The following is an 18,215-nucleotide window of genomic DNA, read 5'->3' as shown; positions in this document are numbered from 1 at the left end:
CCTTATGTCGCTAGCGACAATGACGGGACAATGACAACATCATGAACGGGAGATGATATCCGTTCAGTTCGTCCTGAGTTAACCCTATAATAAAAAGTATTTATCATATGCAAATTTCCGGAAATTACCCGAAACTTTTCGTAGTCTTCTCGATGCTTGCTTAATTCAGAGTTAATTGAAGGCGATAACAGATAATCTAAGCCGCCATAATTTTATTTTGAAACGTCTTCTGTCGCACTGTTCTAACATTTAATGAATGTTTAGCGAGGCAGACGGAGTACAGCGTCATAAATATGTATTTAAATTAGTTTCACTTCCTCACTAAACAAGAAGACCGTAAAAAATCTTTTAAAACGACAGTTTTTAAAGGGAAATGATTCATTCCATCCTGATAATGAATATCCTTTCTTTTAAGTACTACAAAAACATAAAAATGCATTGCCTGTTCACAGTTTGGTCTTAATATTACTCTGTTCACTTACAATTGGACTGAGGAGAATTCGAGAAAATAACCTGAACCAAAAACAAATTATGTCAAAAACGTCAGCGCGGGTTCCTTTTTGAAAATATCATTAATTGACAAAAAATAATTAAAGCAGAAATAACTTTAAGTTTGAGAGGTTCTTCCTCTATTTTTGGACACATATACAGAAATGCAAACAGAAGGAAGAAAATATAATCGTTGACTAAAGCTTAAGTGCAATTTTTTCTCAGCACTCCTTACCAAAGCTTTCTCAAGTAGTTTCGTGTGGCAATTGTTTATTCATTGGAAAAAGCTAATTCTTAAAAGGACAGGTGAACCCACCCTCGATCGAATTGACTCGTACCACAATCGACTACGTTGCGTAATTTGATTTTTAGTTAAAATTATACATTTTGAGAATTATTCTCTTTTACACATGATTTAAGTTTACCCACTAACTCTCGAAAAAGACTGCCAAAAAAACAGTTAATGCATTTCTGACTTAAGAAAATTTCAGTCCAAGTTTGATTCTGATTCCGAAGTCTAAATTTCGTTTTCTTTTCACCCCTATGCTCATTGAATAAAATGGAAATATGGAATTTATTTAACAAAGTGCATATGAAAAATATGTATATTAAAGAAACCATCCTCGTCTATCTTATCATTCATTAACCCTTCTTGAAGATCAATCATTGAAATATTACCAGACATCAACGATGATAAAATTGCAAAACCTCCCTGTTGTTCTTGATTCTATCAAGCTTAGATGAAGGACTTCGACTTGAAGTGGTATCGGCATCTGAAAGGGTACGTTATTTTTAGATCAGGTATGTAAAACGAATCCATGAACATAATATCTCAGATGTGAGCAGCTGTTCATCATTAAAGCGTATCACGTTCATAAGCCCGAAATCGGCGCATAAGATAGTTAACCATAAACTTCTCTGTGCCAACGCTTAAAGTATTTTTCTTTTTCAGCACAGCATGGAAGTCTCGCACATCGTCAATCTCGTCTTGAACGCCTGCACATCCTTCTCCGCCATTGTGTTCAACTCTTTTACAATTCACGCTTTGAGGAAAACTTCATCCTTACCGGCTCCTTTCAAAATACTTCTCCTGAGTCTTGCAGTCTCTGATCTTATTGCTGGTTTGTTAGCTCAACCATTATACATTATACTAATTGTCATTTGGCCCAAGCAAAACACCGCAGACCATGCCTTGACATCCACCATACTGGTCATTGTATGTGCTCTATGCACTGCTTCACTTCTCAGCGTCATCGCTCTGAGTATGGACAGATTCCTGGCTGTTCATCTTCATCTCAGATATAAGGAACTTGTAACCCACAAACGTGTCGTTGGTGCAGTGATCTTGATATGGATATTAAGTGTAGGTATTTCACTAGTTTGGATTTGGAAAGACATATACAAAGTCTTCTCTCTCGTCGCAATCGTTTGGAGTCTTTGTTTCGTTTACATGACAATTGTTAATTTGAGATTATCTCAAGCTATTAAACGCCACAGAAACCAGATCCAGGCAGACTTGCAGGTACAGCAAGTAGCACTGGCAGCAAAACCAAGAAAATCTGCTGTTAGTGCACTGTATGTGTATCTTTTAGTTTTAGTTTGTTATCTGCCGATGTACTGTAGCATAATTTTATATGTGGTACGTAAAGGTGAAGGCAATTCACTTTTCTACTCACGGACTGTAATGTTTTTCAACTCCTCTCTGAATCCTATTATTTACTGTTGGAGGATAAGACCAATTCGTCAAACCATCATGAGCATACTGAGAAACATATTCCCATGTAATTCGGCACACGAATTAGTGCTTAAAAGATCTCTGCAAGAAAGAATATCAACAGCAGGTGGTATCCCCACCGTAGGGAAATCTACATGAAAGTTGAGGCGGTTGTGACTTTTCTTCTTGACTTAGAAATTTTGGTTTGGGTCAGCGATTAGTACGCTTTTGGTACTATGTACACCACATAAAAATAATTATGAAAAATAATGCTTTTTTTCATGATAAACGGGCATACTAGGCAAAACAAAAATATTAATTCCAAGCGCTTTCATAGGAATTTTATCTATGTTCTTCTGGTTATGATCTCAGATTTTCTCAAACTAAGTTGTAGGTCACTAGCGCTGCATGTGCCGTTTTAATTAGTTTCATGAGACAAGTTTCATACATAGTGTTAGAATTTGAGTGTTTAATAAAGCTTTTGCATGATCAGTGGAAAATGAAGATAACATATTAGACGCCTCATAGGCGAGGACTTTTCTTCATCAGACACTAACATAATTCATACAAAGTGTAAATGGCGTGAAGCTTTTTCTCCCCGCAAATCAAGCCAAATATTCCTGAAATAAATTGTTTTTCATGGTGGCATTCTAGTGCAGAAGTTATTACCAAAATGGAGAAAATTAGGCTTAGTCTTTCAAAGAACCACCATAAATTCTGAATAATCAATATTGATTTAGGCTTTCAGTGCCTCGCAAGTTTTTCCGCTCATTTGTAGCCGTCAATCAGTCTACTACTGTTGTTTTCCTATTGGTCTACCCCGACCATACTTTGAGGCACACTTCATTCGTGAGCGCGTTTCCATTAATTAAAGTGGCTGGGAGTTCAGAGTTATTTCCCTACGCGATTGTCATGGAAGTTCTTTCTGTGGCGGCTTATTAGCTCATTGCTTGACGTCAAAGCGCGTCAGAACTGGTTTCTTTCTACTTGTGGCAGCCGTCGTATTCTCAAAAACGTCTGAACTATTACGCTACGCTGACATTTTGCCATTTGATTTTATGCAGACCGAACGTTTTTCTTGACGGAAACAAATTAAAGCGCGTAATTAAATCCCTTTGTGTCAATGCCACCTGGTAGAGGAAGTAGTAGTAATGCTTCAGGTGTTTGCGTTGAAAAAAAATGCTTTACCTTGAAAATAACTTAGATAGTACTTAGAAACTCAGGACTAAAGTAAGGGTAAGGCCTCATTTCACTTTTCTCAAAAAAAAATTGCAAGAAAAGAGCCGCTTAATTTGTGTGAATGACATATGATAAATATTCCAAACTGGCATCTCCACAGGTCACTGTTTAAATAGATAATCTTAAAATGATTCTAGAAAACTGTTTTGAAACCTGAGATGTGAGTCTCGCTGCTTCCGGTATGCATACACCTAAGCTAAACGACAATTCCACTATGTAAAGTAAGGACTCATTTCATGAAATAAGAGAATTAAATACTCTTTTATAAAATTTCAGAAATTGACGTACATTTCAGAAAAGAAACGCGAAAGTTTTGTACCAATTTGAATGAAAATATTAGGAGAAAACTAGGACTGTAGCGTGGATTTTATTGATAAAGCATTTTGATCACCGGCCTTTTAAATTAGGCCATCGGTAGCCTCCCACCGGGTGATCGGCAAGCACACTTCGTACGAAACAGAGTGTTTGGGATGGGAGTGCATGAAAGTACAATCAACCTGAAGGGTGCGAGCATCGTTAATCTTGTCTTGAACCTATTATCAGCCCCTATCATTTTGAACAGTTTCACAATCTATGTCATGAAAACGACTTCGTTGTTACCGAAGCCTTTAAAAGCATTGATGCTGAGTCTCGCTGTCTCTAATCTTGTAGTTGGTTTAATAGCTCAGCCATTATTTATTGCATTGGAGATTTCAGGGTACTAGAGCCCATTTGTACCATTTCCATTCGTCAAGTTACTCAGGGGAATTTTGCATGTACTTTCTAACACTTCGTTCCTCGGTGTCATGGCTCTGAGTGTGGACAGATTCCTGGCTGTTCAACTTCATCTCAGATATCAAGAGCTTGTGACGTCCAGGCGCGTCGCCGGAGTGGCAATTTTGCTATGGGTGTTAAATATTTTTATTTCAGCAGTTACTTTTAATTGGATCCAAGTTTTACTCCTCGTAATTTGGAATATTTGTTTTATTTGCATAACAATTATACGTTCCAAACTGTATTTCGCTTTACGACGCCATGTAAACCAAATTCAAGCTTTGCAAGCACAACGAGCGGCACCGAAATCGAATAGTGAATTAGAGAATGCAATGAAGCTGAGAAAATCTGCGGTGAGCGTACTCTATCTATATTTTGTATTCATACTTTGCTATTTACCAATATATTCTTCTCTTGCTGTCCGGATAAATTTTGGACTACGTCGCTTCAGTGGCCCACCATTGAATAATTTTTAGTTTTTCTCTCAGACACTAATGTTATCCAGTTATTTACCGCTGGAGAATGAGAGATATTGGACATTCTATCATGGGCATACTGCGAAATATATTTGCATGTGATAAAAACGTTTTAAAATTGAGAGAGGTTGGAAAGGTTATGAATGCTTCAGTAAATAAAGTGTATACTTCGCTTGCAATAAATTTGTTCCTTCCTTATTCGGGGTGCGTTTCAGAAAATTTAGCAAAGTAACGTCCCTGAAGTATTTTATGCGGATTCAGTGATTGTGTCAAGCTATTTAAGTCACCCTCCCTTTGAATGGAAACGAATAAATGGGTGCGAGTTTATGTTTATTTCCGAGCAAAATCATTCGATTGCAAAACCCCGGGAAATTAATTTCAGCGTGGTAACAGGAGGAAATGTCCAAGATTACGAGATTGTCTGCCGGTTTATTATCATTATTGGCGCAAGTGTTTATGAATAATCTCTTGAGTGGCGTCAAATTTACAGCTAAACAGGCAAAACAATTCGGTTCGTTGGGTTGGACAAAACATTTTTGTGAGCAAATTTATAATTTATGATGTATACTTTGGTTTGTGAAACTTGGAGGAGAAGGATTAACGTGAAGGAGTTGACTCCTTTTCAGCATTTACAGCGATCATTTTCAACAATATAATAATTCAAGCCATAGGTAACACTTCCTCTTTACCAAAACCTTTGAAGGCATTGCTACTGAATCTTGCTGTATCTGATCTCGCTGTCGGTTTAGTAGCTCAGCCATTATTAACTTCATTGAATTGCAACTGTTTCATGGTGAGATGATAATTTACGGGTCATCCAACTTGCACTCGCACACCCACAAACGCGTTCTTGGTCTGGCGATCTCAACATGGGTGCTTAGTGCTTTTTAGTCATCCTTTTTGCGTTTGGACCACTTATACTGAATCACAATTAATCAAAATCCAAATCATCGTTTGGAGTCTTTGCTTCATTTTCATAACTGTTATAAGCGACAGACTTTGCTTTGCAATAAGACTCCATGTAGACCAGAATCAAGCTTTACAAGTACAACAACCAGCGCATAATGGGGAATCAGCAAATGCCGTTAGGCTGAGGAAATCGTCGATCAGCACATTTTGTGTTTATTTTGTGTTTTATTTTATTATTTGCAGTTTTTTTGCAGTCTTCTTGCCAGGCAATTCTTTAAGCTTATTCCAACTTCACTTTGTTATTTTCAACTTTCCGCTAAGCACTAATGTTGGTAAAGTCATCTCTGAATCCTGCTATTTGCTGCTGGAGAATACGAGACATTCGACAGGCTGTCAAGGACCTGCTGCGAAATATAATCGCAAGGCTTATTTAATGCAGATAATCATAACGGAATATTATAAATTACTTACACCAGTCCACTTATATCTAAACTCGACATTGGTTTTAAATTAAAATTTTTCCCAGGCAGTTTTCCTGTTTTTTCTTTTCCCCAATTCGGGTGCAGTTCATTGTAAGTCGAGAGTAATGAGTAGAAAATTGTCAAGGCTGAAAATAATTCCAAGTGTGCGTTTAAAATAAACCTTACACTTCAAATGATTTTCATTTTTGATAACAATAAACGAAATTTACCAACAGGGCCTTACTGGAAAACTAGAATAAAAACGTTCGAATATATAGACACAAGTGTTGGGAATCGTTTCTACTATCAAAGTCGATTTCCTGTTTTATTACACCCATTTTGAAATCTCTGGTGGTCCCTGTAATCTGATTGGCTCTAATTGGTGCGATTTATTCACGAATCGCACCATTTTTTGCTTTAAATCGCATCTTTTTTCTAGCCAAAGAAGAGGCTACACTAAAAACAAAACAACCAATCAGATTTCAAGGCTTGCTTAAAGTAACCAATCAAATTGCAGGAAAATGAAAGACAGAGAGTGTTATGTGGCAATGAAGTCATATTTGAGCGAAAGTATGCATGCAGTCCAACATTGTTAAACCAGCGTAAGTGGATCATCTCTCTAACACAAGTGGGGAATTCTTTGAAACAAGCACAACTTTGGGTCCCCGGAAAATCAATACGGTGCTCTAACTTATGTGGAACCAAGTGCTGACTCTACTCCACAAAAGAAATTTAACACTTTAAGAGCTCTGCGCAAACAAACAAGTCACAGAGCAAAATGTTTGTCGTTTCTATTTTATTTTCACTCTGATAGCACAAGATGCTGTGCAAAATATTGAGAATTCATTTTCATTGACTTGATATTTCAAAATCCAGAGCTGTAAAATTAGAACTAATTGTACTGTCTACTTTCTTAACGGGTCAAGTTTTATAAGTAATTATTTGATTCAACTCTCTCTCTCCATTTAGTACTTCAGTTTACAGGTAGGCATCCGGGTCAGATCTAAACACGGAACAAATTAGAGGAATTAACTTATGTGAAAAGAATTCACTGATGAGGCCTCATGGTTCGCCTTGAGTTCTTCTCATTGGTTAACAGGTTGAGCTTTATACTAATTTAAGATTAACATTTTTCGTTTATTTTTAGCTCAGTCAACCTCGTATTCAATCTCTTATGAATATAAATGTTGGCACCCGCAGCGCTGGACGACATCAAAAGAAAAAACAAGTTAAAACGGGAAGACACTGGATCTAACCAGCTTAGTTAGACGCTTACTTATCGGCACCGTGTCTCTTTAAATTTATTCACAACGCAAGTTGTAGTCCATTATTGTGTCTCCTGTCAACAGCTTAAGACATCTGGCTCAGCTTGCGCATAAATAATCAGAATGCATTGTTAAATGCTTAGCTCATGCTCTGTAAAACTGTTCACAGTACGACCACCAGCTTTCGGAAAAACTTAAGAATTCATTTTGACTAACCATACATTTTCTAATCAAAGATCAAGACTTGAGAAGGAAAACAATGACTCCTTCTAATTTTCACTTCTCGAGATGGGGAACATTTTCCATTTTGTTGGTCTAATTTACGGTATTGACTTTTCAATTTGGCGCTCAGAATATGAACCACTTCTATCGTTCTCCATTCTTCAGATAGTTTTTCTGGGTTTTTTTCCTTCAGTTCCTTTAATCTTCACCGTAAGTCGCTTGGAAGCAGATGCAATCCAGTCGCACCCGAAATAGGGGAAAACATAGGAAGGAAAGACAGATAAAATAGTTTGCCTAGGGGATCGTGTGCAACAAGTGTTTTCCTTTGGCTTTAGGCTTATGTTATCTCTTTTTCTTAGGATGATCTGTGTGGCAGAAGCACAGATGTAGCATGGAGTCATGTTCGTTCTCAAGAACATTCATCACATGGTCACCTGTTTGAAGACATTGCGCAAGAAAACCGAGCCATCCTGGGTACGAACACGAGTGATGGGATTTTTCCCACTGTTCCTCTCCTAGTTTTCTTTCTTTTTCTATTTTTCATTCCTTTTCTGTCAAACCCTCAACATAGCTTTATATTAATTTCTGGCTCGAGTCAAAGAATCCTATTAGTCCTTTCTTTATTTCTTCATGCTTTTTGGAAAAATGACAAATGGCAAATCTGAGTCAATTCTCAGACTACTGCAATGGCAGATTAAAATCTTTTTAATCTGAGGGGGACGCAAGTTCTTGTTATGTAAAAAAATCCGGATGTTTGCCACTTATATTTTTTACTTTGCAACAGATTTCAGTGAAACTTGGAAGAATTAATGTCTTCCTGAAAAATTGATCACCATACAGGAGTTTTTTGGTATTGTTTCATAAAAAATCGAAAAATATATAAATATATATTGGTCACTTTTATGGTACTGTGGGATCACCTGCTGTACCACTTACTTAATAACATTTCAGAGTTTTATCCTCTTTTGAAGTCTTTTGATTCTTTTTTGCAAAACAAAGGAGCTTTACAAAATGTGCAGAGTATGGAAGAGTTTTTGTGAAGTGAGAGTTGCAAAAAAGATGTAGATGTTTTTACAAACTGTATATAGCAGAAAGAAATCAACAAAAAAAAGGGGAGAGGTAAACATTGTGCTGGGCAAGAAAAATGAGGTAGCAAAAAGAGAAAAATTTTGAATAACTGTACTTTATAACATTTTCATTTGTACAAGTATAACTTCTCTGAATCAATTTTATTAAAATTTTCTTTTCATACAGAATTAATATTATTGTCTTATCATATCACAACTGATGATAACAGGCATTTTGTTTCTAACATAGTGTTAAATCATAACCACTAACTACTAAAAAACATTTCCCTCACTAGTTTCATAGTATCATCTGGTGATGTCACTTTGTGTCCTTCAGTTCGCTCATCCATGTAGATTTCATAATCATTCCCTCCCTATAGCAAGGTGGAAAAAGAACAAAAGTTCATCAGTACTTTGAGCACATTTTATTGATCTTGCTGTCAAGTCATCCTGATAAGAGGAGTCACAAATATGCCTTGCTGTGACCTTGACTGGCATTTTCCAACCTAAATGGAAGTGATCATCAGGGTCAAATGACCTCTGCAAAGGTTATCAAAATCAGTGTTATTGATAACAAACCTTTTCAGGACTACTCTCACCTGGACAGTTAGACTACCTGATAAAAGTGAAGTATCTCTAGAGGTATGACTCTAAGATATGTTAGAAACAGTCTTGAAAGAAAACAAGAAAAAAGAGGAGTATTCATACATAGCGCCTTTAACAACTGAGATACAGAAGCAGTTACCTCATAGCATTTGTCCCCAAAGAAATGAATTTTTTGGTAACCATCACCTTCAACATGTCTCAGGCAATATGTTTTGTCCCAGCCTTTTGGAAAGACATCAAAACTTATCTGACCTCCTATACTGATATGGAGTCCATAATCAGAAAATTTTTCCCGCAAAATTGACACAAACTTTTCCCTAACTTTGTGTTCCTGTGGAAACAACAGATCACAACCATAAAAACCTTACAAAAATATTGCTGGCATTTATAACTAACATTAAATTACAGAAGGTAAGGGGACTTTTATCCTTTAAGACAAGTCACCTATGATGCAAACCAGGTAGACACACTCTTTTTCACTGATAACACTTTTAAGCTTTGTTACATGCAAGTGTGACCTACACATTGGGAATGTGATCCTTACTCAGAAATACATTAATGATTGATAACATCTAAAACAGCATCAGAATTTTAATTCCACCAAAAAAGTCTTTTTGAAAATATATGCAGTCATGCAGTTTTTGGTTTCATACACTGTACCATAATGAGAACAGAGATGGTAAAATTTTGTAAATGTAAGAAGTGGCTAGTACATTACACCAGCCCATTTTTCCAACCAAAACAAGACAGCAAATGACATTCTTAGAATACCTTATCGTACTCAAAGAAGGCTATCCTTTCTTCTTGGGAGCAGTTTCGTCCAATAGGTGACACATTTAACATGCCACTTCGAAACTCAATGAAAGTTCCCCTAAAAATAAAATGAGATTTAATAAACAAGATGTAATTGAGGTACAAGACACTCTTGAGTCAAAACTTTTTGCAATGTTTGACAAAAGAATGTAGCTTGAAACAGATTTCTAATCTCTTATATTGTAACTTCACTTGTTGCTTCTCAATGAGTATAACATTAAATAGTGATTCTCTCTATATCAATCCGAAAAGTGAATGCTCTGTGGATCATAAATTCATAAAAACACAGAGGAAATAAAAATAGCATACATTTTGAAAAGGAATGTATATAGAAACTTTACCTCTTCATAGGAATGTCCAGGTCAGCGATATATTTTAAGCAGAAATTGATGAAAGTCTTAAGCTTTGCTTCACCCATAAATTCCTTGATACTCTGTACACATAACCACATAACAAAATATAAATAAGTACAAAGATTTAGTACAAAGAACAATAGCCATGAAATGTAGCCCCCCTTTCTCCCTTCCCTTCCTCTCCCACCCCCACCCCTCCCCCCCCCCCCCATCCTCTCCAACAGCTGTCTCCATTTTTAGTCTCCATTTTTAGTGAAACACATATTAATTTCCAGCAGTGTTCAGTTCTTGCATTAGGAACATTTACAAAGTGTGGATATGATATTGTCCAAGTTGACACCCAAAGAGTTTTCCGTCTCACTTGAGGTACAATGAAATGGATAGAAGTTTGAAAAAAACAAGAGAAGAGGAAAGTTTGTTACTGACTTGGTCTTAAAAGCCGGGGGAGGCAAAACACTGACCTGTTTATGAATCAGCTCTCCGTTCTTGTAAGCTACCAAACCATTCTCCGAAAACACATAGTCATACAGGCTCGTCACTGGAAAGAGGAAAGTAATTGGACACAAATAAACTAGTAAACTACAAATCAGCGTTAACACTGTAAATGGACTCGACGTTAAAGATTGTTTGTGAGCCTACAAAGCAATTCATTGATATAAATTCTTCATCAAATATCAATCATTACCGCTATACTTTCACTGTTAACCTTACCATCGTCTCCTCCCATTTGTTCTTGAATTTTATGAAAATCAGATCCACCAACTAAACCGACGACAACCTTTGTGCGAAGCTTCTTCATGAACTCTTTCATTTCTGCGGTGACAACCTAACGATCGAGGTTACGGTAGGGTTAACGAAATTATGTTATCTCACAGAATTACCATTAAGTGTCATAAAATGACCCCTGATGTCCACAGAAAACAACTATTGAAAGAAGTTTACCAATCTGGCCGGAGTAACTGTACCATCCACGTCAAATAAACATAAGACATCCTTGGGACTATTCACGGAAGCCATCTTTACTTGCGTGACGTGAATTATGGTCAAAGTACGATCTAAGAAATTTTGATCGAGAGCGCTTGGTGACACGTCACCGACACACCCACAGAATAAGCCAATCACTGAGCAGCATTCTTTCCTGGGATCTCTCCTTCACCAAGGAGACCACAATATGTCATCCGTCGATAAATTTTCCTTTCCGGGTTCTGAGGTTTTAGTTTGTAGTGCTGATAATCACATACTTCTCTTTGTTAAGAATTTGGTGTTTAATCAGGTCAAGGATCTCTAGTAAGTATTCCATCAAATTCTTATCACCCATCTGTTAGTCAGTCTTAGAGATTTGTTGAAAGAATAAATATTCTGATCACCCCAAGGGATGAAAGGATTAACATGGAGTTGTTCAAACATTGTCTGTGAAAGGAAATGAGCTGCACTAATTCCAGAAACCGAAAACATTGAGCAAGGAGAAAAATGCTAGTTGAAATGATCAAGGCTGTCACAAAAATCATCACTGTTTGAATGTTTGATTGATAATTTTATTTACACACATAAATTCCTTCATAATCAACTGCTATGGCTGTAGTAATACTGCTTTCCTCCCATCATTCTCTTACCTTGCTTCAAGCTTTTAATTTCTTTTTGTTTTTTTCATTTATTATACCCATTTTGAAATCATTGGTGGTCCCTGTAATCTGATTGGCTCTAAATGGTGCAATTTATTCACGAATCCCACCATTTTTTGCTTTGAATCACATCTTTTTCCCAGGCAATGAGGCTACACTAAAAACAAAACAACCAATCAGATTTCAAGGCTTGTTTAAAGAAACCAATCAAATTGCAGGAAAATAAAAGACAAAGTATCATATGGCAAATTTTGCAACTTTTGTTTCCACAACTCTTATTTTTCCCCCAAAACAATGGATGAATTTAATTTCAAACCAGCTCAGTACTGCATTAATAGAACATCTGAACTGATCAAGTCCTGTATTTGGGCAATTTCAAAATGGATGTAATAAAGTGGTAATTGAACCTTGTGTCATGCAATTTTAGTCTGAAATCATACTTGTGATTACAAATCAAACTCGTGCTGTGGGCTTGTTCGATTTTTAAATCATGCATATGATTTCAGCCCAAATTGCACTCCACTTGTTCATGATTTTACATTTGGAGGAAACAGTTTAAATTGTGTACATATAATCTACATTACATCCATGAAACTCTAACTTATGAAAAAGTCTACAATTTCCTAATGCCATACAAAACCTGTACCTCACATAACCATACAAAATCTGCACTGTTTTACAGAAGTGCTCTTAAATTAGTGGAATAAGTATCAAATTATTTCCTCATAAGGATTAGGCCACTGCCAGGCTGTTGGTGCTTACACTAAAACAGAGCCAGTTGGCAGAGTTTTCACTTGTTATGTCCTTGGAAAAAATTCAACTCTACATTAATAAAATAAAAAAAGGACATTACTTCTACACATACTTATGATTCCCAATTTAATGCCTCTAGTTGTATACAAGGCCTGCAGTTGTATTTTCTCACACTTTTTATTTGACATTAGTCATTTTAAACACCCATGCCCACTGACAGGGCAGGTCAGAGGCAGACAGGGGTGGAATAATTATTTTCATTCCTCCCTTTTCTGAAAGAGGCTTCCAAGGAAACTCAACTCCTGGTAGACCAAGCAAATTAACAGTTGCATTCTCAGCAGGCACAGGTGACCCAAGATATAGTGTCTCCTCTTTGGGCCACTCCAGTGCAATAGCATATGTCAGCCCAGGTTTGCTGGTGTACCTGTGGAAAGATAGCAAAAGTTGTAACAGACCAATCTATGTATCCAGGTTTATCAGAGTAAAGGTGAGTAATAACTCAATTATCTTTTGGATTACATTCACATAAGTTTTGCTCCACTACTTGCTGTACATGTACATGTACATTCAATTCTGAAATAAACTTCACTTTTGATACATTGTGAGCACTGTAAATTTAATAAGCAAAGAAAAAATAATGAGACCAACAAGGAAAAGGTACAAACTTCTGAGTCCCAGGAAGAACTAAACCTCAGACCTTTTGTCACTCCACCACTCAGCCACAGAGACTCTATGGTAAATTGGGCCTTATTCACTTAGTTCATATGAAACACACATTGGGCATAACACTACTACTAGCAATTTGTATAAAGCTTCATGTGTGCGTTGACAGAAAAAGGAAAAGGTGGTAATTTTTTTTAAGCTCTGTAATGAAATACAGAGATGACTTTTATTCTTTGGGAAAATAATACTTACCATATCTTAGGGGTTAAGGTATCATTTTGAACTCGCCAAGGCTTGGTTCCATAAATACCTTCCCCATTAACATTCAGCCAGTCTCCCATTTGTTCAAGACGTTCCTGAAAAATTGGGTCAATTCGACCATCTGCTGTTGGGCCAACATTCATCAGCATGTTACCACCACAACTGTTCAGAGGGAGAGTAAAAATAATTTAATAAATTAGTGACTATAAAAAATCAGACCAGCTCTCTTGTGCCTCAGGGAAAATTGTCTCATGATTAGTTTTATTCCATAACCAGCTATGCCAACATCTGTATACTAGACTAAGGAAATCACTTGTTTAAAATAAGAAAAGGTGACATTATGAAAAAAAATCATGAGGAAAGTCAATAGTGATAAAAGAAAAGAGAAAAGACAGTGATTAATAAGAGGAATCGGGAGTGAGGGGATGACAAGAAGAGCAACAATGAGAGCTGGAGTAAATACTGCAGGCACCTGAACCACAATGGATAGGGAAAGGACACAGGAAAAAGAAGAATATTTTAAGATTCTAACCTCACAGTTGAAGCAAGGATACTGGTCAGGTTATCCATAGTTAGAAAGTCTGAGATAATTGTGTTTCTTCGATACCCCCATGAATCTTTATCAACTGTCATGGCATCTTCCCATTTGTGTTTCTGCAAAACACCTGAAAATGGACGGAAATACCTTTTTAATAAATCTGATATTAAGATCTACACTCCACCAACAGCAAAATGTAATGTTGCCTCTAAAATTTTGAGAAAAATTATAAAAGTTTTACAATTTTAACAAAAAGATATGAAAATAAGATTAATATACAATTAAGGGATGGTGTATACTTTTTTATACGCTACCTGGATTATATCTGTCAGCACAAGTAAACACACCACCATGGTGACACATATCACCAACACCCCAGCGGTCATTCACCACCACAGTGTCTTTAACAGGACTGAAAATAAAGTGTGAGAAATTCACTTTGACCCACTGACTTATATTACTGTCATGTGCTTAGTAAGTCCCAAAGTAGGTTCCTTACAGTACATGTTTGATGTTAAGTGGCCTTGGGGCCAGAGTTGGTCTTGTTAATCACAACTTGATGCCGGTTACTTCTGGTAGATTCTTACACAGGACACAGTCATGAATTTAAAAACTTTAAACTTGCAAATATGTATTGTGTGATTATATCAGAAGATTCTTACACAGGACACAGTCGTGAATTTTAAAACTCTAAGTTTGCAAACATTTTGGAGTAAATTCTAAACTAAGTATTTACTAATTTTTACAGGTGGTTTCACCTTAGAATTTTGTCATTTTGTTCTCCTGCAATGAAATGTTACCTGTCATTGTACAGCCATGCAAGAAATTCTTTACTCTTCCAGTAAGAATCACTAGCTTCCCAGTCACCGTCTGACCAAATATACTCTGGCTTGTAATTCTCTACAATATCATACATCTGGGGTAGCATAATTTCCTTTATTAAAAAACAGAAAGTACATATTATCCAGGAGTTTCATTCAGATATTTAGTACCATAATTTCTAGCCAATTACCCATGGGTAATCTGTTAATTCTACCACAGACAGTTGTTGGTGCAAGTTATGGGAAGGAGCAGGTAATAAGATAATTTTACAGAACAACAGCACGACAGAATATTTGACACATCAGTGAAATTTTCTTAGCTAGCACTGCCATGAGTTAAAGAGTATTTTCATGTTTCAAGGCATTTCTTTGATTCATTCTATAAGAAACATCAAGAACAGGAAGTGTGAAAATTTATTAATTGCATGCTAAAGGATATCATGTCCACAAAAACAATGGTGGAACTTTGTGTGAGTTGACGATTTTCTTTTGTTCTTAGGTACAGGTTATCTGCCAGTGCAGTTGATCTGTTTAAATTTTTTTTGTCACAATTGCAAAAATTGACATATGCAGGTAATCTGCCGCATGGGTAAATAGCCAGAAATTACGGTACCAGGATAATGGTGAAACTAAAAGTAACAGTACAGAAAAAACTGCACAGTCTACAATTCCACATCTAACAATAAATATATATTTTAAAAAAACTGCCTCATCAATATCTTATTAAGAAAATATTACACATCAATACAAAAATGCATTATTAGGTTTGGTTGACAGCCTTGAGAACAAATCCATGATTTACATGTAGCTGGGGAGAATGCAAGATCAGAAAAACATATAAAACAGTGCTAAAATGTTCATTAAACTCTTTAACTCCCAGGAGTCATTAAAAAGTAACTTCTCCCTAAAATATCTAACCATTATCCAGCAAACAGACAATGAGAATATTCAAACTTATTAGGTTCAAGTTGCTCTCTCAATCTGACACCAAATTCTTGCAACTTACTTATGAGGAAACATATAGCAGCTAGTGGGGAGAATTCATAATCAGATATTCAGAGTTAAAGGGTTAACCCTTTCACTCTCACGATCTTATCAGTAGCTCTCTTTACCATCTGCCCCACAACTCCTATAATGTTAGTTAAGAGAATTTGGTACTGAATCAACTAATAATCCTTTAATTGATTTTTTTTCTTTATTCTCGTCACCCATCAGCTTGAAAGTGTACTGTTATCGTAAAGAGAAACCTTTGTCCTGGTCACTTATGGGAGTTCAAGTGTTAAAACTGAATTTATCCTTAAGAGTTCAACTTACATCAACATATGTCTGTGTGGCAAATTTATTTTCTTTATCTTCCAGATAAAGAGGGTTAAACCATTCATAAAGGGAATAGTACAAACCAAATGTGATGTTAGTGCGCTTCCTAATGGCTGATGCTAGATCACCTGTTCAAGACAAATAAAATGACCATGTTATTTTTGCACAATGTTTCAAGAACAGTATCATGGTGGGCATCAGTTCTGAGCGTGCACTATAATAGGCCTGGCTTTTTCTTTTGTATCTGCTAACATGAAGGATTCCTATTTTATCAAAACATACAGTGGCACAAATGCAACTTTAAAGAAAGTGCCATTTTGGTTGTGGAGGACCAACTTGGAAATGTTCAGTGTGACTTTAGGTGATTGCAAAGTAAATCTGGCCTTACAAAAAGATTACAAAAAGCATGAAATAGAATGCCCAAGTTGAGACCAAAAGCTTGCTTACCAACAAGATCCCTATGAGGACCATTATTGACGGAGTTCCAGTTCCAAGAAACATTTGACCTCCAGTTTGTCCAGCCCTCATGGTGTTTACTTGTCAAAACAACATATCTATCAAAGATGAAAATAATTATAAAAGTAAGGCATTACTTCTTCCAGCCTAGTTGTTAAAAAAGTAGTAGCTGACTTCATGTTGTTGATCCTCTCTCCTAAAGAAAAGCTCCTTCTACTTGAATATGTTAGTTTCTTAAGAATAAAGTTTATTTTTGCAAAATGAGAGTTATGCAATGATTCCCATAGAGAAGGGATATTATCACAAACTTAATTGGCAGTAGAGATTGCCATCACAGAAAATGAGCAGTTGAGCATGGTTGAGAGGGGAGGAGGGATGAGCCAACAAGCCTGGTACACACACTGCATATCCCAGACCTACTTAAGACTATAGAGATAAATTGAGACTGTTGGCCATGGTATAGTCATCAACTATGCAAAGAACAAGTCTGTAGAGTAACAAGACTTGATTAAGTAAAAGGACTTGTCACCCATTAAAAAAAATTATATAATATCATCACTTCCAAAAAAATCTTAAGAGAAAATGCGCTCTCAGCAGATTTTGTTCGAATAGCTTTGATGCTGAAACTGGAACTAACATCTGTCAGATATCAAGGAATGTCTGCTGAAGCTGAATATAGCATGTTTAATCAAATCCTCAAAACTCTCAAACCAAGAGATTTAATCTACGAAAATAGGTCAAGTTGTAAACGTAAAAAGTTTCACAAAGAGAACCCTTTGTGATGCAGGTACTTATTACAAAACCACCTATTTTAGAAACCATTTCTAAAGATAACTACATATATTGCATAATTTTCTTAGTTCAGCTTGTCTCAACTGCTTCGGAAAGCTTGAAATGCCCAATTTTCGTACTATAAAGAAATTCTCTATAAATGAGAGTATTGAAAGAATGGCAACCTTTAAAAAAATCATGAAAAAATCGTCCCACAAACCTGGCACCAGATCGAGCCAACATGTCCGCCCATAGATCAGGGTCGAAAAATTCAGCCCTGAACATCGGCGCAAAATCGGCATAGGAGAAACCCGGACGATAATTCTTTTTCATAAACTCAACGTATTTTGGATCATTTTCTCCTTTCCAATGCCACCAGAACCATTCGGAGCCAAAACTCGGAACAGCATACACCCCCCAGTGCATAAAAATTCCGAACTTCGCATCGTCGTACCAGGAGGGAAGTGGCCGCGAATCAAGCGACTCCCACGTCGCCTGATATTTCGCTTGTGCAAAAAGAAAATTTAAGCCCAGGAGGAAAATACTAGTAATCGTTAACATTTTTCTAAAGGCAAGCGTCTGCTCTAAGGGAAAGATTTGAGACAAGAGGGACAGCAATCGATACAGAAAAAATACAACACATGTC

The 18,215-nt window shown here is 36.5% G+C and overlaps 3 protein-coding genes across 3 annotated transcripts; 1 reads left to right on the top strand and 2 right to left on the bottom strand.

The window, feature by feature from the left end:
- Window positions 1–1,096: 1,096 nt before the first annotated feature.
- On the top strand, window positions 1,097–2,888 carry LOC136282944 (adenosine receptor A3-like). The gene has a single exon (XM_066171088.1). The coding sequence runs from the start codon at window positions 1,448–1,450 to the stop codon at window positions 2,360–2,362; it is 915 nt and encodes a 304-aa protein (XP_066027185.1). The 5' UTR covers window positions 1,097–1,447; the 3' UTR covers window positions 2,363–2,888.
- A 5,850-nt stretch (window positions 2,889–8,738) lies between these two features.
- LOC131785863 (uncharacterized) lies at window positions 8,739–11,499 on the bottom strand. The gene is given in 9 exon segments (XM_059102822.2): window positions 8,739–8,969; window positions 9,341–9,532; window positions 9,973–10,072; window positions 10,356–10,447; window positions 10,829–10,905; window positions 11,079–11,193; window positions 11,310–11,428; window positions 11,431–11,463; window positions 11,466–11,499. Coding segments are annotated over 9 exon segments (870 nt in total). The 3' UTR covers window positions 8,739–8,861.
- A 381-nt stretch (window positions 11,500–11,880) lies between these two features.
- Window positions 11,881–18,206, bottom strand: LOC131785854 (alpha-L-fucosidase). Its single transcript, XM_059102815.2, has 8 exons — window positions 17,790–18,206; window positions 16,790–16,896; window positions 16,340–16,470; window positions 15,005–15,138; window positions 14,519–14,616; window positions 14,199–14,331; window positions 13,658–13,828; window positions 11,881–13,166 (listed from the first exon to the last, which is right to left on the bottom strand). Exons 1-8 carry the CDS (start codon window positions 18,128–18,130, stop codon window positions 12,920–12,922), a joined length of 1,362 nt encoding a protein of 453 aa, XP_058958798.2. The 5' UTR covers window positions 18,131–18,206; the 3' UTR covers window positions 11,881–12,919.
- Between the last annotated feature and the right edge of the window lie 9 nt (window positions 18,207–18,215).

This window comes from Pocillopora verrucosa, chromosome 8 (assembly GCF_036669915.1).
Source record: "Pocillopora verrucosa isolate sample1 chromosome 8, ASM3666991v2, whole genome shotgun sequence".
Classification (NCBI taxonomy): domain Eukaryota; kingdom Metazoa; phylum Cnidaria; class Anthozoa; order Scleractinia; family Pocilloporidae; genus Pocillopora; species Pocillopora verrucosa.
Note: the sequence above shows the minus strand (reverse complement) of the source record. Positions and strands in the feature narration are given on the sequence as shown.